This window comes from Protopterus annectens, chromosome 7.part0 (genome assembly GCF_019279795.1).
Source record: "Protopterus annectens isolate FY-2018-M chromosome 7.part0, PAN1.0, whole genome shotgun sequence".
NCBI classification, from domain to species: Eukaryota; Metazoa; Chordata; order Ceratodontiformes; family Protopteridae; genus Protopterus; species Protopterus annectens.
The window spans coordinates 923,697,264-923,719,387 of record NC_056739.1 but is presented as its reverse complement, the minus strand read 5'-3'; the positions used below and the strand labels follow the sequence as shown (position 1 = coordinate 923,719,387).

The 22,124-nt window shown below is 43.3% G+C and overlaps 1 protein-coding gene across 3 annotated transcripts in view; it reads left to right on the top strand.

Annotated features, from left to right (window-relative positions):
- PKM (pyruvate kinase M1/2) overlaps nt 1-17,041 on the top strand; it is a 73,100-nt gene extending 56,059 nt beyond the window's left edge. For all 3 annotated transcript variants that reach the window (XM_044077508.1, XM_044077506.1, XM_044077507.1), the window contains exons 10-11: nt 13,710-13,891; nt 16,029-17,041. In XM_044077508.1, coding sequence (XP_043933443.1) covers nt 13,710-13,891; nt 16,029-16,135 — 289 coding nt within the window. In that variant the 3' untranslated portion in view covers nt 16,136-17,041. The remainder of the gene's footprint in view (nt 1-13,709; nt 13,892-16,028) is intronic.
- Nucleotides 17,042-22,124: the final 5,083 nt, after the last annotated feature.

The window sequence follows — 22,124 nt, the reverse complement described above, 5'->3', positions numbered from 1 at the left end:
TGTAGTGACCAGGGTTTTATTAAACTTTTTTGAATTCTGTTAAGATGTTGTCATTTATTACATTGTAATAGTCAAAATGCAAACTAACAGTTTTGGTTGCAGGAACAGATGTGTGGCCCATCAACTACTTGGCATGCCTTCAGTCCAGCATCGAAATTGGAAGGCTGCTTGTTCCTGAAGTTCAAATGCCATTTCTGACATGTCTGCCAAACTTGTGAAACACTTCTTGGCCTGTGTGGCTCAAACTGCCTTTTTAGGCACTTTAGGCCATGTCATCTCTAACCACATGGACACCCCTCAAGGGCCCTCTTTCCAAGTTTCAACAGATGTCTGGCTTACCTGGTGGAGGTGCACAGGCATCCCCTTCTGACTGTTCACTTCTGCATTAGTTTGAGACTTAGTGCCATGCAGGCTTCCACACCTACCTGTGGCTCTGGCTTCCACGCCTTGTACAGGGTGGTTGCTGAGCTTGGGCAGTTTCTTTGGCATCTGGGGTCAGTGGGCCCATCAGACTTTAAGACCTAATATGCAGAGGCATTCAGTCAAAATTCAATGTTAAGTAAATGCTGAAGAGCTTTGGCTGTTTCCCTTGTTCCCAGTACTGTGCCGCAGTCTCCTGCATTTGTGACACTAGCCCTCTCGGTCACTTGTCTGAGCTTGGTCTTTCCTACAGGGCAGAGCCCAGTAGACTCTTGCAGTGTTCCCCATATGTGGAATCTGCTTGCTTTCTTTCCCCTTGGGGAAAGATGCCCTGGTGCTGGTGGACATGGTTCCCAAGTTGTCGGGTAAGTTGTGGGAATCTAGTACTCCATTCTGTCGCTCTTCCAGGAATGAGGCATATGGAGGAGATGGTCCACAGAGGATCCTGCCATAGGGCTTGGGTATTCTTACTTTCCTTCCTAGGCAGTCTCCTGAGTGTGTAAAACTTAACCATGAAAGGCTAGGTGACATTGTGCCCCAAAAGTTTTACTTCAGTTGTAGTAACCTTAATGGCAATCTGCTCAACATTCCCGTATTTTTTTTTTTTTTGACATGTTTGCGGTCTAACCATTACCTGTAACTTTGAGCAAATTACCATATCTGGTTTTAAACAGGCATTTTGTAATGTGACTCGGTCAGCATTCTTCTAGCTTGGCTGCACCTTGCTGGGTTAGTCATTCCTCAACATTCCATTTTAGATCTGCTAGAGTAGTAAACCATTCAGACTGACCATCCCACCACACTGTACTGGTATATCAAGAATCCTTGCCACAAGGAATGGAAACTGGATCCGAAAGCATCCTGGCTCCAAGGCAAAACTATTAATTGGTCTAGGCAATAGGATTATTTCAACCTAGCTGTAGCCCCTTATGCTGCACTCTTGTATGTGCAGTGTCACATTGGTAACTAGAGCCATTGAAGGGGTCCCAACAGTGTGTGCATGGTGCAAAGTGTGGAGATGCAGTTCTCAGTGGTTCCATAAGGGCACAAAGACTTGACACCTAATCTGTGCGATCCTTTAAACGCCATCTTTCAGTGGGCTGTTGTCTTGCCACTTGCAAAGATGGTGGCAGCGGCTTATACTTTCTGCAGCCCTCCTCACTTGCTGTCCCATATATAGTGATTTGGTGGGGGGGTGGTTGGTCTGCCCATCTGTAATGCTGGTCCACCCCATGTCAAATAGTGAAGTTATAAGAATGGGCATTTGGCAGCAAATCCTTTTCATGAGGGAGCTGTTCTGCACCAGAAGATGGTATTACTTGCATGGCAGCAAGCAATGGAACCCATCTAGCACAGCTTTTTCCATTCACTTGGGTGTTTAGTGACTTCACAATGCTGCTTTGTGGACATGCTCCTGCTCCAAAGTTTGTCTGGAAATAACTTGGTCACTTCCAGATGGGTCAGTTTATTTCGTCAGTTATGTGGGCAACTTGTTGGCGACTTCAGAACACCTAGTGGCAAGCTTCTACAGGCCCTCTGTTCTGCAAAAATGATTAGTATACTTGGATGAAGTCTTGGGATTTCTGCTGTGCTACCAGGTGTGCTACCAGACACTTGCCTGACTTCAGGACACCAATGTAAAGGTTCACTGACAAGTCTGTCTGCAGGCTGCTATCAGTGATGCAGGAAAAGTGAATCTGGCCAACAAGTAACATGTTGGGAATGTGTAATCTCAAATGTTTAAAATGGCAAGCATCTCTGACCGGTCTTTGTTTGGGGCCAAAGCACATGCTAAGCCATGTAAATGCATATAGGGCCAAATTCTTCCCAGTACAGTCTGGTAATACTCTGCCTCTACATGCTATAGAATTTGCTGGTTCCAAGGCAGTCCCAAAGAAGCAGGAGACTTCCTTTAAAGAAGTTGTCTGCCCCAGCTCAATGGACACTAGCTTCTTTGGAGGCCACCTTTCTAGTGACATTACTGTGGCCTACCAGGCTATTGGGTCAGAAGCTAGGCAGGCTACAGTTGCTAAAGCCAGGATTATGGTTTGAGGAAACATCCAGTTCACTGCACTTCCAATAGAGGTCACCTGCAGCCTTGTCCTCCAAGTCATAAGTGGCAAATGGGGCTGGACCCTGCCAGTGGTCCACCTAGGTCTCTACTGGTCAGGAGCATTTTTGATGTGGGTGCTACCTACTATAGGAACACTTGGGGTGGGTGTCACTTGGTTGAGCAGTGCTTGAAGGTCTCATTCATTTTTGCTCAGTTAACATAACTAGCATTCAAGTTTAGGTCAAGTTTGGATCCTGAAGTCCTAGAATGTGCTAGGAAGATACTGCTAGCATTTGCATAAAGCAATATACTTGGTGCAAACTCAAAATGGTCTAACTTGATTAGTGTAACTTGATATGCATGCATGACTACTGCCAGGTTCTCCCAAATTTGTGTTGCAGAGCTGTTGGGAGGCACATGGCACCAAGGTCTTGTTGGAATAGCCTAAATATCAATATGATAAAAATTAACTGGCAGGTAAGGCATTTAATTTTAAATTTGAAAAATGGTATAAAGCATTTGTCCTGATACCACAAAGTCTGAGGTTTTCAATCTCTAAATCAGAGTTGCACCAAATGAGACCTGTCTTGAAGGACTCCATTCCTTGTACTGTTCTTGCAGATTCCCAAACAGTGTAGATACTAGAGATTTGGAGGTTAAAATGAACCTTTTCACTTTTGTATGTAATGGTGGTAAATATCACAGGCTGTGAGCCTAGCTATACTTGGTGCTGGAGTTGCTAACCTTCAGGAGTAAAGCTGCATAACAGTAATGTGTAATTCCAGTGTCACTAATTGTGCATTTGAATGACTTGGTGGGCACCATGCTTCCATAATCTCCATGGTAGCATGGCAATGTATTCAGTTTTGATAACCACTAGGCCTCATGGCTGTTGCATTCTGCAAAGGCTGTAGTGTATACCCAGATGAGAAATGGTAGTCTGTACTGTATCTGCATGCAGAGATGATTCTGGGGATTTGGGTACTGTCCAACTTTCCCCAGAACTAAGAGCAGTTACTGTATTAAAATTTTATATCTGGTAAAAGGCAAACAGTAAGTGCCTTGTGGCAAACTTGTTCAACCTTAAGTGTCAGGCTTTTGGCTGTGGAGGCTGGATTGCAAGTGCACATAGATTTTTGAGTGGTGGACCTGAGCTAGACAGGCATTGTACCAGAACCTATCCAGAGAACTTCAAGTTTGTCTTTGTGCAGCCTGTGTGCCACTTTATCCACTTTTGGAGTGTTGGAGGAAATGCTGAAAAGATCCTGTTGAATGCCTTAAGAACTTTGGACTTGCCTGTCTAGTTGTGCCCAGGAATTTCTCTTGCTGTAGTCTGGGAGTGTAGCTCCCAGCTGCTGTGTAGAACAGTCAATCCTGAAAGTGTCATTCTGTACTGTGCTCGCTTTGAAGTGAGATCTGGCATTTCTGACTACACTTTGCTAACAGATCTACTGGAGCACTAAACACTAGTTCACAAAAAACTGTGCACTGTGGTACAGTGTAAACTGCTCTAAAATCTAATTTTGGCCCACCCTAGTGGATGCAAGAGTGCTCTGCTGGCCTACTTCAGATCTCCCAGTTGTGTTCAGTCTCTCTGGGGGTGGGGTATAGCTGAACCATTTTGCCAGAATGTATTAAAGTGGACCACTTGCTCTATTCACTTTTCCCATATGGGATAGCTGTAAACATGTACAGTTATTTTGGAGATGGCCCTGTATTTACTGGGTACTACAAGTTGTCTTTCTGGCTGACTAGTTTGACCACAATACAGCTTGGATAAACTAGGATTATGTAACCAGAACTAGTAAGTTACTGGAAGCATGGCTAGGCCAAGCCACTCTTTGGCACTTGTGCTCCCCATTGTAGGCTAAACACAAAATGGGACTGCTGTATGTTCTATAATCAGAACTAGAATTAAGTTTCTGCAGGCTGTAGAAGTGTATTCCTCACATCTATGTAGATGGGAGGGATTGTATATGTTTGCACAAGAATAGGGGCAGGAGTACAAATGAAGGACTTCAGTGAGGCTTGATTGCATGAGTGCCACAGTAACTGATGGGCAGTTACTGTTAGACTTCTGTTAGAATTGTATAAGTCAAACTTTAGGAGAGTACCACTAGGTGACTGGCATATTTGAACAATGGCTTGTAGGTTGACCATTTGGGTAATGTGGTTACATGCAAACTTTTAAAGACTGCTCCATTTTAGCTAGCTGACTACTATAGAAGTCTAGTTTTAAGGAGACAAGAGCATGTGCACCCAAGACCATAGTTCTAAGTCCTAGCTTGTTTGCCTACAGATAAGCGACTCTGAATCTCCACCTATTTTTCTAGGTGCCTTTGCCCACTTAAGATGTGACTTGCCACATGGGTAGCCCTGATTGCACATTTACTGGGCAAATTGCCATGTGATGGCAGCTATTGGAAGCCTTTTAGCTTTACCAGGTTTGCACCCTCATGTGGCTGCATTCCAAATTTTGGAGCATAGTCAGCCCACCACACCATGGGTTGTAACTTAATTCTCTGCTAGTCTGAAATTTTTCCGGTTCCCCTTTAGAAAGTCTTGGAACCAGTCATTGGGTGGAAAGTGTTAAGCATGCCCAGCAACAAAGAATACGGTTTCTGGCCTGCAGTGGGCTCTAGGTTCTGTAACTCCTAGACCCTATTTATTGGGATGTGATGGTCCAATGGGTAAACTGTTCAAGGAGTGGTGGTAACAGGTGAGTGTTTGGAGGTTAACATTTACCAGGAAAGTCCAACTGGGATGGAGCATTTCAGCAGAGGCCCTGGGAGAAACCCACACAAATGCAGGGAGGATGTGCAGATTCTACAGAAGGCACCCCAGATGAGAGTGGTCACCTCACAGCAAGAGGCAAACTGCTGCACCACTGCACCCCAGGTCTCAATCCTTCATCCCCAGGGTGCATTTGCTATATGCATAAACAAAAGTGGTGGGGTACCTGAACCAAGCATGGAAGAACTTGCTGGGGAAACTGCATAGGACTGTGCTGTCCCTTTTTCTTATTGGCTAATTCATGTTGGCAAAGTAACTCTTCTGAAATCCATCCTCAGATGTCCACATTGTAAGCAGTTTCCCTTTCCTGCTTCTGAGATCTGATTATCAAAATGGGTCCTAGGACTTCCGATCTAGAGCTTTTCTGAAAGGCTGACCTTCAGATGTTCTTATGGGAGCACAGTTTTTCATTGTCTTGCGTCTTTATTTGTAAGACTCTTCTACACAAGCACATTTTCCTATCTGAAAACCCTTTCCAGATGTCTTGGCATGGTTACTCCAATTTGGCAAGGGGCTGCCCTTGATGCCACCAGGTGATCAATCTGACCATGTGCCTAACTGGAAAGACCCATGTGGTCTGCAGAAGTATTTGTATATATTTTACTTGGTACTTCCACACTTTCCAGTAACTTACTAAAACCTCTAATCTTATTGGAAAAGCTTTCCCACCTTCTGAACCGGTTTAGACGTGCTGAATTACAAGTAGTTGGCCCTTCAAAATAAAGTAGTTTTTGCAAACCTTTTATACTTGCATTGCCTACAGAAAAAAATGTACCAGCTGTTTAAATTACTTTACAAGCTTTCTCATTCAAAACGTGGTCTTGCACTGTCAAATTACCTTGTGTCAATGGCTTGTTCAAGTGTAGTAGTGGTCTCTCACCAAGTGAGACTTGAGGTAGTGACTGGTGGCTTACTGAAACTACCTTCATACAGTAGAGGGGGGTAAAGCCCTTGGTGTTCCCCAGGTGATCCAGTAGCATCAGAAGCACTGGAGAGAACTTGTGGAATGGAAGCTGCTGACTGGTGCAGTGCAGCCTGTGGTTGAGAGCCCGAATAACCTTGCAGCAAGCACTTTACCAAGTGGCATCCAGAAAAGTGCATATACCTCCTGAAGTAACTGCTGCCAGAAGTGCCTCATCCCCATACTACCCCAGCAGCTTTGCAATATAGGTATGACTTCTATTGGCTGCTTTTAATATCCTTCACTTGTGCATTAGGGCTAGAATCCTGCAGGGTCTTGTGGGTAGGGTGGTCAGCTGGAAGATCATGGCAGGACTTTGGCTTCATCCTAGTCTGATCACTGGGGCAGGGGCTAAATGGCTAGGCTTGTAATGTAGGGGGTAGAGGGTACCTCTGCTGTTCACTCTGCTAGGTTGCAGCATTTGTGGCCACTTGTCTGTACTCTGATGGCTTTTGGGGTGTGGCAGAAGTGACTTCAGGCAAAGCATGACAAGCTGGATGTTGTACTTTATGTGGGCGGACAGTATCTGGAAGTATCTGAATGGTAAAGATGGGATGCAAATGTCTTAGAAATTGTCTGAAGCTCTGCATTGTAGACAGGATTTTGACAAATTGTCAGCATTTCAACATGTTGCTTTTAAGGCAATGGCATGGGTAACTAGCCATCTCTTCCAGGACTACTTTTTCAGAAGGTAGTCTCTATATGATCTCAGTTGTGGAAACCCTAATTTAGCAGGAACATCTACCAACCCTACTTCAAACTGGGTCTCTTGTACATCATTAAAGGTACATGCCTCAGCTGTTTCAACTGACTATTACCTTACTCTGCCAGTAGTAGTTTAACTACCCCAGTGGGTAATGTGGTCAGGCACTGGCTTGGCCTGATCTGCTTAAAGGTTTGTTTATTCTGTACCCCTCTTCCACAAGGGCAGATGTACATCCTATCATTTTTTCAGTGGTAGGTGAATTGGTGGTAGCTGTTGGAGCTTGCTGCAGTCATAAAGGTGTGTAACTAGAATGCCAAGTCTTTATACTAGTGTAGCTGGGTTTAGAGGTGTTTCAGATTTCCCTTTTTTCTTTTTTTTTTTTCAAGGGGAATCTCACCTAGTGGGTGTAAGCATGGTCACTGAAGGGTTATTTAGACAATGTTAAATGGCCTTTCAAGGATCTTACATTAGCACTCCCAGGTTATCGGAAGGTGCAGGTGGACATGGTCCTGTTAATGGACTAAACAGGCCTTTGAACTAGTCCAAAGGCAGCTTCTTGCCATAATCAAGGCAAGGTAGCAGTATCCTGCAACTTGGAAGGCAAATAGTCAAGTTGTTATAGCTGCGTTTACATCCCTGTGTTGGCTAAAACCATCTTAGTTAATTTCTAGAGTTGACTAAATGCTAGACTAATCTAAGGTACCTCTTAAATGCTTTTTCCCATGCATGGCCCCCCTCATTTGGTATGATCCCAGTTATTTTCAAAGGTAATTACTATGGGATAGGAAAGCCCAATCTGTATCCAAATGAGATCCTTTCTAGCACAAAGAAAATTGTGTATAAAATGGCACAAGGGCATCACATCTACTTTACTAGGTACAGAGTTGCACCTAAACTGGTTCTGTAGCTGCTTTAGATGTCGCATATGTGCTTTACTATGAATGTAGTGTGGCTTGGAGAGCTTGGGCACAGATTCCCTAGGAGCAGCTGTTTAGATGGCTGTCGTCCTGTGGTGTAAAATGAACATGCTCTGCTATCTTTCAAAATAAAACTACTACAAGAATTTCTGCTGCTCTGCTTTAAGCAGGTGGTAGACTAGCTGGACACTTTCAGAGCAATTTCAAGAGTTCTAAATTTTAATTCTGAGGTAGTGTAACCCTCATTCCCTGACTGTTTCTGATAGAAATGCCATGTGCTGGCAGATTGCTGCCAGTAGGTGTTGACATCAGTTACTTTTCCAATTCCAAAATCCATTTAGTCTGCTTTGAGTTGCACAAGATAGTGGTGTTCCCCATTTCATTCCAACGGATTAGTTGGTCACTGTCTACCTTCTGAGACTGCTTTTATTTCTTGAATGGCCCTAATTTTGTTCCTCTGGGCTTGTTGTACAGTATAGAAGTTGTACAGTTACTAATTCATCTTGAAATTGATCTGAATTTACCATCCTCCCAGTCAAAACTTGCTGCTGATCGTAGTGACCACTGCTAGCAGAAAGGATGTAAAGATTGTTAAACCAGCACCACTATTTCCCTAGTTGATAGGTTTGCCACCTGGTTCTCTATATGCAGAGAACCCCCTGATTTTTGGGCAGTTTGTCCAGTTGTGTGAAAATGGTAAGTCTTTGTGAAACCATATGCAGGTTCTTGTCTGTAAAGACTGGGAAATGGTCTAACCCTCTACAGCAGCTGTGAGTTACCTGTACAAGATTACCCTGTCTGGTACTGCCAAGCTGCCTGTGGTATGTCATGCAGGTGCAGTCATTCCTCTGCAAATTATATGAGACTTTAATCTCAACTAGGTAGTATTCCCTCCCTTTGATTCTAAGGCAATGAAATGGCAAAGTGGGTTCCATTTGCAAAGTAGTGGAACTGTATGGGGAGAAACTGCTTAAGTTGAGTTTTAGGATTTTTTTCCCTGGGTCCTCTAGCACATGTAGAATATGCAACAAATCTGAGCTTGAGTGCAGAGGTGTGGTAGAAGGGCATCCACCCAGGTACAAGGCGTAATGGCTAAAACTGGATTTGGCAGGGAGGTCAAAACCTGAATGTGAAGTGGCTTAGAATGGTACCTGCTGTTGGGAGGGTAATGTCTTTCTAAAAAATTTTTAAAAGAATGGGGGAAGGGACCTGTAAGCAGGCTGTGGGGTAGTTTGAACTGGGATCCGTTATGGTTTGGGCTCTTGGGTTTTAGAACTTTAGCTTGATTTAATTGATTGCTCTGGTGCCTTTCAGGTTCTCTGTTCAGTGTAGCTGCTCTTTGTATGGGTAGCAGTAGCTTGGTAAAACCTACCTTGATGGCAGTGTACCTGCTGCTGAATTCCCCCACATGGGATTTACTGACTGGGAATCTGGTTACTTTTTATGGTATTGGGTCTTTCCTTAAGTGGAGTAGGTTGCCAATATGGCCATATCATGCTGTCTTAGTCATTTAGGTCTAGCTGGTTTTTGGATAGTATGTTGTATTTAGTTGACCCCCCCCCCCCCATATAGACCTGGAAGTTTGCAATTTCCAATGGGCAGAGCCTATGCATTTGGTGTTCATATCTCTAATCTTAGTTTGGGCTGAACTTGAAATTTGAAAGGGTTAAGTCACAGTAAATGCTATTTGTAAAAAACTTATCTGCAACACTGGGTTAAACAGTACTGTCATCAGTGCTGGTTATCCAGCTGAGCACTTTCATACAAGGCCAAGCAGTTCTGCCTGTTCTGATTGGTGTTTAGAAAAAATGACAAATTGTAGTAGGTGGCTAGTTTGCTGCCATTGTGTAAGCTTAAAAGAATGCTTTGCATGCAGTATAGTTTTGGAATTCAAATTTAATGCATAGAGGTCACTAGGTTGCAACTAAACAGCTGGAAGCATCACTCATCTGAGTGAAGTTGTTGCATTTCTAGAAGGGTAAGAGGGAGATGTCCTTCACTGAAATAGAGTATTTACATTGGGATCTCCTTCCAAGGGTAACGTATCAAAGCCTTTGCATTTCCTTCAGGTACACTACATGTATGCTCCTCACTTGGCATTGAGTATAACGGTGATGTCTGAGCCTCAACTTTTTCACCAGTATGAGTGCCATTTCTTTGCATGTTAACATTCTGTTGGTTGCTTGTGGGGTTTCATGTCATCCAAGGGTAAATGCCATTGTGGGAGACATTCCTCTTAAGACTGCCAAGAATAGTGTATGTTGCCTTGGTATACTTGTATGATCATTCATTCTGTTCCATCTCTGGCTTTGCTACCTAAAAACCTTGTAGCAGACTCTCTAGCACTTTATCTTGAATCGGCATGTTAAACTTGCAAAAGATAAGACTGCAGGAACTTCATGGACAGCCTTCATTGAAGGCCAAGAAGCCTAGGCTGGAATTCTGCTGCTCAACCTGGGGTAGAGGTCTGCAGAAGAGTGCCTGAAGATTCACCCAGCTTCTGGTCCTCTGTTGCAACCAGGTTTTGGAGGCTGGCAGGGATATGACTAAGCAGATCCAAGGAGGCTTTGCAGATCTCTGATGCTCGGGGAGAGGGTACTGCTGGTTCATTTTGAGGTCTTTTGGACAATCTCAAGGATGGAGGTTAACTGGGATTGTGCTCTGCTGTCTTATGTACAAGATGCTGCAGGTGGACTCCCAAACCTTCTGCTGTGGTTGCTTTGTGTTTCCAATGCTTCTGAGTTTACATATTCTCAGCCCCCTGCTCCCAAGAAACCCAATGGTTCTCTGGCACAGTATCTTGTACAGATGTCCTGCTGCTGACCCCTTAATCAGTAGCCTCTGACAAGCCTTGTCAGTTGCTTCCCTGCCCTCTGGTAGCTTCCATGGTTTGGCGCTCTGGTTTATACCTCTACTGCTTAGCCTTTTAGGGCTATTGAGTACCTATGTCCAAATACTAGGCTCTCCAGTTCCAGAGTAAACTTTCTGCTCTCCCTGTTGGACTTCCTGTCAGGTGGCTCATCGCATCAAATATGATGCAGCTGATGCTGCTTGTAGGGCTGTTGCGTTTGGGTCAGTGAGGTGGTATGGATACCCCTTTGACCAAAGCTGCTGCTGTGTCCCTTCAGTATGAGGACAAGGCTTTGTAGGAATGTAATCCTCTCCATTTTATAGGAACAATCCTCCATTTTCAGTGAATCTACCCCAATAAGACAGCCTTTGATTTGCAGGTCTCCCTTAAGGGCAAAAAGGATGGCAAGCAGGCCCCTCTTGCTAATATTTCCATGCCTGTCTCCCTTTCTAGATGAACAGGTGCTGTCTTATTCTTCCCAGCCACTTTCCTCTGCCAGTTTGGCTACAGATTACTCTGGATTCATTGATCATGTCCAGTTTTTCACCAGGCTTGTTTCTTGGTGTGGAAAGCCCCCAGGAGCTGTCAACTTTTCCAGAGGTGCTTTGGGATCTAACTTTGGAGGCACTGTTTGGTATCTTTCCCTAAGGCAGAGGAGTTTGTACTCAAGGATGTTTCAAGTACTTCTCTAAAATTGGTCTTAAGTACTCATCTTAACACTTGGTGTCACCCTTAAATGTTATCCCTCCAGACTTTCCTCTTTCTTCCTCTCTGGATCTAAAGGATGCTCATATCCTAATTATCTTTTCAAGAAGCTTTTGCACTTCTCTGCTTTTATTTTCAGTTATCTGCTTGGCCCTCTGGCCTTTCTACTGCCCCAAGGGTATTCAAATGCCTTTCTCCTGTGTCCCTTTTTGCAGGCTTCAGGGGGTCCAGGTATTTGGGACGTCCTATTTCAGGCTCCCTCTACAGAGATCCTTTTGCAGTTTCCCCAGCTCTCTGGCCTCTTTCAGCCAGTTTTATGTAGTTTTTGCTTCATGTGGATCCCCTAAAATTTGTAGCTTCTCCTTTCTCAAGAAGGAACTTCACTGGTGAATCCACTTTGAACTCTTGGCACACTCTTTGATGGCACTTCTCTATCTACAGACAGTGCCACAGATGGTTATGTAAATGGGTGGGAACAATCTTTGCTAGCTGGCACTCCTGGTGTGGGCTCTTCTGTATCAAGTGATGTATGATGTATTGTATTCCCTCAGGTCAGTATATTGTGGCACACTTAGCAGGTCTTTGAAGCTCCCACTTGTGGGATGGAATCATGATTCTGGACCTTGTCCACCAGTGGAGTACTAGTACTGGATCTGTGCCTCCCCTCTGAACAGACTTCTACTTTGCTGTTTGGTTCACTCTTCTGTATTTACATTTAGCAGAAGGCAATGTTGCCTTGCAGGGTGGACCTTATCACAAGACCAATCTCATCCATTACCACTACCAGTCTCTCCAATGTCCTTTTTCCTGAGGGTGTGCTTGGGGTCCTGCAGGAGGCCAGGAAACCTAATACTAGCAAATCCTGCTTGTCTAAAACATTGGTCTATTCAGTGGATGTTCCTTTTGTTCTAATCTGAGTTGCTAAATTCTGGGTTGGCTTATTCTGTTAAGGCACACTTAGCGTCTGACTTTAGGTTCTAGATTTGCAGACACGTTCCTAAAAGGGGCTCATGTTTGGCCTCCCAGAGATCTTGGTTTTGTTTTTGAAAAATTCTCTGGTTCCTTTTTGAGCCTGCAGCTTCTTGCAGTGTTGCTCTTGACAGACTACCTTTGTTGGTCCTTTTGTCCGTGTGAGCTTCAAGCATTGTTGCAGATCTTCCTTGTGCTTCATAGTGACTGTCACTTTATCAGTATTTGCCCACTTCTGCAACCTGCCAGTGTGAAGGTGCTGCACATGCTGGATCCATGTCACTGGGATTAGCTGTATTCAAGCTAGCTTTTTTGAGATGCTTCCTTTCGTGAGAGCTCATTCTACTAGGGCTGTGGCTTCTGGTGACCCCAAAGGGTTTGTATGTCTCCTCTATTGAGGAAACTACCTGGACTTCTGTGTGTACATCTACCAAGTGCTACAAGTTGGAGTTGCTAGAGCTGGTTTTGGTAGGGTTATCTTTCATGGCTTAAAGGGCTGTGCTGGTTCCTGGTTTTGGCACTCCCTCAATGTAAATACTGTAGCTGTGATGGAACATTTTAGTTTGTGCAATCTTTCCATAACTGTACATGTCTTTACTGTTGCAGTATTCACTCCCTCCTGGTCCATTTCTGATGTACTGATGCCTGTATTCCTTGAATTGGTGGTACTGGGGCTTTGTTCAGAGGATGGTGTCACCTTTTATGCACAATGCTATGTGAAGAGCATACTTGTGGCATACCTAAAGGCTTTTGTATACTAGCCAGATATCAGGCCAACTTTGGCAGGGGTTCTGAAGTACTGCCAACAGTGAAGACTAAATCTATGGTTATGGATTTTTCACTGTTGTACTTATTGAAGTTTTAACAGTTAAAGCTTGCTCTGAAGCCTAGGTGGCACTTCTCTGACAAGACTTTAGTTTGAGTAACTTCTGCCAGTTTACTACAGGACTGCAGGAGCTCCAGAGAACCTCCACTCTGGCCTATCCTTGTTGTGGGGCAAAGTTTGTAGTGAAACATCACCCTTAGCTATACAGTTTTTCAACTAAACATTTGTAGTTTACACTTAATGTCCTGACAAGGCAAAGGATAGGGTTGGGAGTAGTGCTCTTGCATGCTCTCCCACTAGCAGAGCAAGTGGCAGCAGCTGAGTCCACTTTGGGATTGTGCTTTGGGTGACAAGCATTTGCTGAAATAGACCAGTCTCCTTTAGAGTAGTGCAGTAGTTTGCAGGTAGCAGTAACTGACCTGGTTAACTGGAGACTGCAGTATCCAGGGGAATGACAAGCTAGCTTATGCTTTTGTTTAGGTACTGACTAATGTTTTTTTGTTCACAGGTCTGCTCACTTGGTATCCAGGTACCGCCCTCGTGCTCCAATAATTGCTCTGTCCCGTAATGGACAAACTGCTCGCCAGGTACATCTTTACCGTGGCATCTTTCCAGTGCTGTACAAGGAAGCTGTTCATGAATCCTGGGCTGAAGATGTTGACAGGAGAGTGAACTTTGCCATGGATGTTGGTATGTATGCAAATTAGCTTGTCTTGCTGGATTTATTTTAGCACCATCAGTTTAGCATTTTATATCTGTATTTAATAGCTGAAAGTGACTTGTACAGGATTGTCATACTGTTGCAGCAGTTTTAGAAATGTACTGTATTTTATCCCAGAGGAATACATGGCGTAAGTGTGCCATTTATTGATTCTCAGTGGTAGCTGCTGTTGATGCTGTTAACAGTCTCAGTGACTGTTCATAAGCCCACTTTTTTCAAAACTTTGAAATAGTACTCATGGTAGTGAGTCAGTTCAGGATACTTATGAAAAGCAGTGTAAAGTTGTTTCTGATGAAATCGGACCATGCTTACTGCAGTTTAAGCCCCTCTCTTAGGAGCAGATTTGTTTCAGTACATGATTTGAATCTGAACTAGTTAACTTTAGTACTCTTAATTCTGGTGGCACATGTAGGCCTTTAAGTGCCATAATTGGGGGTTATGAGTAGGACTACCATATTGCTGCCACTTTGAAAGTGGCAAATGGATTTGCTGATGTGCATACAATGAATACTCAAATATGCTGGTTGGCTGTAGCTAGATGAGACTGCATGTGTGAAGATGGGGGTTACCAGCCAGCAATTGACGAAAGTACAAAGTTTTTATAGTTGAGGTAGAGGGTGGAGCAATGGTCTAAACAGGTCCCTGTTACAACCTCAACTGTTAAAATGCAGAATATTCCTTTACTTGAAATTGTTTTGTGGGGGCTGTGCCCACACCCCTGCTAATTGTATATACCAACTGAGTGACTAGTGAAAGGGCAAATTTTCTGATCATTGCTGTACTACTGATCTCAAGTAGCTGAATATTCAGCTTTTCAGCCATTCAGGTATTTATGGACCGGTCTAAACAGCCATGTGACTGCAGTACTGTTTCTAGAGACTGGCAGATTTGTTACCCTGTTTGACCATGCTAGAAGTTCAAGGTTTGTCCAGTCCTTGGGTCCAACCTACCAGTAGATGTTTTGTCCTTACTCTAAATTTGCCTACTGCTGCTTCACAGGACTGGATTAACTCCTCTGCCTACCACTTTGGCAGATTATTGTGAATTCCCTTAGTCTTTCACAGAATAATACTGTGGTACAGGTGGAGAGCATACCAGTCGCACTTCCCTCCCAGTCACAAAGGGAAAGGCCTGGCCTCTTATGGAGCCACTGAGGGACTATGGATTGCTTTCTCTGAGTTCCCTTAGTGTTTTACCCTTGAATTGAGGGTTGTAAGGGAAATGGCTGGTCATAAAGGTCCCTTATTGAGAATCTCTGGCTACATATATTGAGTAGCCCATTTGAATGCTGTTCCCAAGTTTGGCAAGTTGTAAGGTGGGAATGTTTTGTCTGAACCTGATGGTCTTACGGGTAGTTGCCATTATGCCATTGGGTCATCTGGCCCTAGATTAAAATGTGTACTGACTGCTAGTAATGCATGGCTGGATGACTCCTCTTGGATGTTTCACTGTTGCAGTCCTTGCATTTTTAGAATTGTTCTACTCTTTAGACAAGCTAGCTAACTTGCTAGATCTTAAGGGCATCTGCAAGATGAACACAGGCTAACGGGCTAACATGGCAGCCTTTTTAACTGCTGCTTAACTACACTAGCCATACACCCCTAATTTAGGGGAGCTGGATAACACATTTTGTAAGAACTGCAACAGTGAATGCACTCAATCTAAATTTATGGTAAATGTGGTAAGTGTACACACTGTACTCTCTGCTTTGGGAATTCTAGTAAGTCTACAGTTGGCACCAGAGCAAATCAGTGTTTTCATGGGAGTTGTGCAGAAGCACATAGCTATTGAGAGCATGTTCTAGTATCTGCATGCAACACTCAGTTGGGGTCCATTCACTGGCCAGTGTCAATGTTTTTTGTAGCTGGTGCAGTGTTTTTGCATCTGCTCCTTCAATAGTGATTTTTTTTCTTTGAGGTGTAATTGGCACACTTAACTGCACAATTCCCTTTCAGGGTATAAGACTGCTTCACTTGACATACTTTCACCTAATCGCCAGATGTCTAAATAGTGCAAGTGGTTTTGTATGTAATCTGGCTCTTAATGTCAATGCTTTCATTTGAAGACTGTACTGAGTCTTATGCATGTTCACTTTCTGTTTTTTAGCAAAGGCTCGTGGCTTCATAAAGACAGGTGATGTTGTCATAGTGCTGACTGGATGGCGCCCTGGCTCTGGATATACCAACACCATGCGCGTATTGCCAGTTCCCTGAATTTAAAGTCTGAATTCCTACAGCGTCAAATCTGATTTTTCTGCAGCGTCATGTTTTCCCTTAAGAGCCATAGGCAGATACTACTTGCAACTAATCACCTTACATTTGTAATAAAGTGTATGTCTGGTATGTTAATGGAAACTGAATTTGCTCCAGAAACGCAGCCTGTCTTGTATTGAAAATTGTGGCCAGTTGGACACAGTATTTGCATAAGGAGGTTCTGATACCAAATTAAAGGCTTCTTGGCAAGCAGAAGCCAGTCGCGTTTACAGTGCATTTCCAAAAGACTTGGTTTCAGAAATATTTATTTTTGTTTTGTTTTTGTACAAAAAGGCATTCTAAATATGTATTTGTATTTATTGTTTAACTGGCAAGATTAGTGTTAATGTTTCAGGAGACTTGTACATGCCATGGCAATAGGCCAGTTGGGGAAAGGTATCTGGAGTACTTAAATTGTACGCTTAGAATGTGCACTGGTTGCTGCCAGCCATGGCCTTTAATGTTTAGTATGCCATGCAGATACTTGAATCAATTTTGGACTGTGGTTTCATCTCTAGAATTGAGATGCAAGCTGACACTGCTTGAACTAAAAGCTAGAAATTCTGCATTTGGTAGTACTGTGCAATAGTCTAATTTTGCTGAGACTGAAGATGTTCAGGTATCCTGTGATGTATTAAAACTGAAGGTAGAAGGTTTTGGCAGACTACATGGCTAGATGCTGTAGCACTTTAAATATTTAGATACCCAATTTCTCACCTCACTCCCCAGCAGGCTTCTGTGGTTAATTGTGTTTTTACCCTATTTTGACGCTGCTGCACTCATCTGATTTCGGTCAGATAACTTGAGTCACTCCACCAGTATCAGTTGTGTACTGCTGTGCATCAATAATAAAATGAGTTATCAGCATTTGCATTGAGTTGGTAATTTTGTGTACAGTCTTTTGTAAATACAAGTGTTTAAGCATTAATTTTTTTACTTCAGTTGAACTGTGCACTGAATGGTAGCTGGACCTTGCTGCTTTGCATCTCTGGTATCCTTGTGTGCGGTTTCTAAAACATTTACGTGTCTGTGGCAGATCAAGGAGTACAGTAATTTTGGGAGAGTTTGTATCCAAAAGTGTTTAGTTTATCCTTTAGCAAGGATACTAGTAAGCATCCCAAGGGAAGATTGTATTCAATATTGCAGTTGAACAAGTTCAGTTTTGACCATGAATGTTTCAAGAAAGCCACTACTGCATTCAGAACCACAGGGATTAGTGTTGGAGGTGAAATGCAGCATTTGGCCATGGCCTTGCAGGTATAGTTGAAGCTCAGCTGCCCCAGTCCAAACAGTCTGACTCCTGACAATACCTGTAGACATATCAAACTAAGCTTTGTTCAGGAAGATGGGGATCTCCAGTGTGGAATTCTTTTTCGTAGAAAAGCATCCCCTCAAAGAACAAGCTGTGGTGGCAGTCTAATTTACTTCTAGGCTATAAATCAGAGCACTTAACAAGGTTGCAAGATACCTCACCAGTGAAGTCTCCAGACTACTTGGCATAGTGCTGACCATTCATCAAAATATACTGGGGATCCTAGACATGAAAAACCTGCATAGGATGACTAGCGTAACACTGGTCTCCTTCCACCAGTGTTTAACAATGAGGATAAATTGGCAGTGATTAATGGCTGGCAGGCCACAAGTCCTGTATACTTGAGGGCTATTGGGCTGTGACACTCCAAAGCCAGGAGCATGCTGGACAACTAAAGCAAACTTGGCATTACCTAATAAGCCAGGGTTTACTGAATGAGGTACAAGAGCAGGCTTATTGGATAAACTTAATTCCTACAGAAGTCCAGAAGCAGTCCTGGATACTGGTTACAATCGTCTAGCATCTCCCAGTGGAGCATTCAATTAAGCAGGCATTTACTTCACCACTTTAAGCCTTATTAGGGCAGTCCAAGATCCCAGGAGCAAAAGTCATTTTTTACCTGCCTGTGTGGACTGTAAAGCCACTTTATGCCCTCTTCATTTAGGCATACAATGCAATTTTTCCCAATGGTGCAAATAACTTAAAGCTCCTGGCAGTTGAACATTTGGCTTTGCATATACTTGGCTGGAGGTATAAAGGCTGCACTAGCTTTTTGGCTTCAAGCTCTAGCAGTCTAGAAAAATGGAAGTGGTGGATAGAAGCTTAGGTGTAGGAAAATGGAAGTGGTGGCTAGAAGCTTAGGTGTAGGATGGTGCAAGTAAAGTTGGGTGTCTAAACTTGTCTTGCTTTACAAAATATAAAGAGCACTATTCTATGCATCAGCTACACAAACTAATCCAACTAAAGTGGCCATTTTCAAATACAGAATTCAAAATATTCCCAGAAGTAGCTATGTATACTTGGTGCAAGTCTGACCCCTGTACATGTTTGAATATTTGTTTCACTAATTTTAACATATGGATGCCCTTTAACACTTGGGTTTGATTGCAACTTGGCAATCTCTTCTGATTTCTATATTTTTTGCAGCTTAAATACTAAGTTTAGTAAAAGCTGGTGCTATTTTCATCCTGTAATCTAAATAATTAGCTTGGTCACTGATGGGCATTTACATCCATTGGTCAGGTTAAGCTTTGAGATTTGCCCCATAGTCTGCATACAGCTGTTAAGAATCCCACATCGCAGTTTCCTTTGCAGAGGATTACTGTAGATCAAAACCAATGGTATGCAGAGTACCAGCAGCGCCCAACCCCCTGGTCACCCTATGTTGCATTTGTGACATTAAAAGTTAACCCATAAACAGAGGTGCTGCTTTTTTTCCAAGAAAAATTTAAGTTGCATTGATTTGGAACGTTAACTCCAGTCACGTTTGCTCTGGGAGACTAATGGTGGCAGTGGTGTACTTACACATTAGCCTCCAGTTGAAGGCAGGAAGCCGGTAATGAACAAGGCATGGGCACTTGGCACCAGTGTTGGTGTGCTGCAATGGACATTGAAATAAGTCTTCACCAGATCTTCCCAGTGGAGACAAAGGACCTAAACTAACATTCACAGAACTGGATGCACTCTAGTGAATTATTGCTAGACAGTGCAGTCTTCAGGTGCCAGCTGCAATTCTGAGGGTACTCCTGTCTTGGCACTAATGGCCCTGTTCCCATGCACAGACAGGGCAGGGGCCAATTCCACCTACTGCTGAAGGAAATTGCAGTCCTTGTGTGGCACATGGTATCCTCAAACTGGGAGGAATAAATCTGCAGAACTTCATTGGGCATTGTCAATCTACACTGTCCTGCTTGGATGATTTAGTACATTGCCCTCCTTTGGGGATCTACACTAGCTTCAAACTGCCATCAGTGGCAACTTGACAAGAGTTTTGCTTTACAGAACTTTGTTTGGCAGACGTTCAGTATTTTGTAGAAAAGCTGCCACCTTGGTGTAATGCTGTTGCCTCTCCCTCAACTTTGGACCAGGCAGTACTTATTTGGTCAGAAGCATCTCAGTTTCCTGACCTTGGTCAGGAAACTATCTAGCATCCCCATGATGCCAAAGGAGCAAGTCCTAGATTGGATTTTAACATCAATTTGCTTCTCCCGACTGTTCCTTGTAACCCTACAAACAAAAAAGCCAGTCACTTGGCATTAATGTTTAAGCCACTGCAGTAATAAAAGCCTGGATATTGCAACAAAGCTGTGGTTTAATGCCATAGTACTGCTCCAGCACAAGGGTGTACTGAAATGTACAGGTGCTACAGAAATCTGCTTGGTCATGCATCTAGCTTTTTAGCACTAGTGTCAGTTGATTAAACTTTTCAGTGACTTGCGCACTTGAGGTGTGTAGCAGGCCTACCTTGAAGGTACACACAGCATGGTCTCTCCCTGGGGCGAATTGCTATATCTGGTCCAGTGATTATTTGCAAACTGGGCTTCATAGGCCAGAACTTTCCAAGTCCTCCAGCAGCCATGGCTACAGAATCCTCCCAAATCTCCCTTTTGAACTTTTGAAGTATCCATCTTTCAGTAGCTTACAATAAACTGGACTGCTTTGAGGCTTAACCAACTCATTCCTAGTCTGAGGGGGTCTAGATCTGTTGAAAACATCTTGCATATGGTAGATGCCATATGGTCAGTCTTCAAACATCTTACTTATAAAAAGGAAGTACCCTAGGCTTTAAGCAGGGGCAAGCCACTAAAATATACTGAGACTGCACTACATTGCAGTAAATAGAAATTTCCGCTTATGGAGATTTCAGTTTACATGATCTTCATTTTGATATTCTCATGCCAACCAATGTCAGATTTGACAGGTCTGCTTTTTGAGAATATAATATGGATCACTTAAGTGCTGTGAAGCCATTAAGGCCTTGGATGACTCTAAATAGTCAAATTGGACTCTAAGGACAAAGAGTTCCTACTGTGAAAGTCTTGACATGGTCCAGACCTGAGCAACTCTAGTCCAGACCTGAGCAACCCAGCTCTTTTTTTTTTGCAAAACTGGACTACCGAAGACTTAAAGCTGAGATCCATAGACTTGCTCCTAATGTAGGGTAGGCATAGATGGAACAAGGATTTGCCTGGCTTTTTGCCTTGTATTTTACTGATGTCTGGATTCCCCCTGGCTATACTGGGTGCTCTGAGTGAGGGGAAAAATCTTTCTGCATCTTGGACTGCCCAGATGAATAACTGGTAAATTCCAGCCTGTTTGGCTAGGGTCCCATTTTCAATGGAGTAAATGTCATTCTGTCTCTTCAGATGGCAAATTAGCACTGCTTAGATTAACATTTTGCAGTCTGACTTGGTCTCCTACCCAGTGGAGGTAGGGTCAGAACTGGTAAGCCTATTGGGCAGAATGATGGGTTGATCTAAAGACTAAATGAGAATGCTTGGGGGGTTAAACTATGCCAACGTTGCAGAATTTAGTTAAATTTCCAGATTCTGGAGTTGCAGCAAAAAAGGGAAGTTCAAACCACTTTAGGCAGTGTTTGCATTTGGCCATTGTCATGGGTGTGGAGGATGGAACGCATCCAAGTTGATGCTTTTGCTTAAACGTCTAACAATTAGGGTTGTATGTCCTTTAATTTAAAATCCTACCTGTAAAGACTTTGTAACACTGCATAGAGTCCTACATAGCTTTGCACCGTAAGTACAGTGTTTTTAACAGGGCTATGGTATATGGGGAAGGGGTCAGTGGATCATGGGATAGTGTGTAAAATGGCTGTTTCAGGTGTCCATGGAATGTAGAGCTACAGTGAACTGAACTGGTATTTTCAGATGCTGTAAAGGTCTGGTACCCACAAGTATAAATATGAAAAACTAATGGAAGTCCTTACCAGTCCTAACTTGAAGGAAATATCTCAGCTGACTTGCTTGAGCTAATCTGTACTCTGCTGTTGCTAGGGCTAAAGCCTGAATTGCATGCAATGGCCCGAGTACGGCATGAAATAGTGGATTGTAACCAACATGGGGATCTCTCACCATCTTGCATATGCCACTCCACCACAGTCTGCTTACAATTTAGATGTTCCCACTGGTAGACCATTAAATCTCCTAAAGATACATGCCCACATTGTTACAATCCTGCTGGCCTTTGTGTTGACTCGGGCCATTGCATGTATTTCAGGCTTCTATATTTGTGGGTCCCAGCCCTTTAGTCCTTCTGATCATGATATCTGCAGTTCACATTTCAAGTGAGGTCCATAGCTCTTTATTCCACAGATCTGAAATGTAGCAGTCTTCATTTTTATACACCATCTTCCCACATGTTCGACTGACCCCTTCCCTGTATGCAGTCTCCATCTCTACCAAAACTTCTTAAATGGGATGGATCCCTTGGATTCCTCTTGCAGTGCGGTTATATTTTTATCGCAGCTTGTTGGGTAAGGCTGTTAATTATGCAGTGTTTTTACTGGTAAAGCTTTTTAAGTGAATTAAAAATGAAAAGGGCATTACAGTAACCCTAATGGCATCTGAAGTAAGCACTAACTCTAATGTGTTCCAACCCCCACAATGGCCAAACTCACTCAAA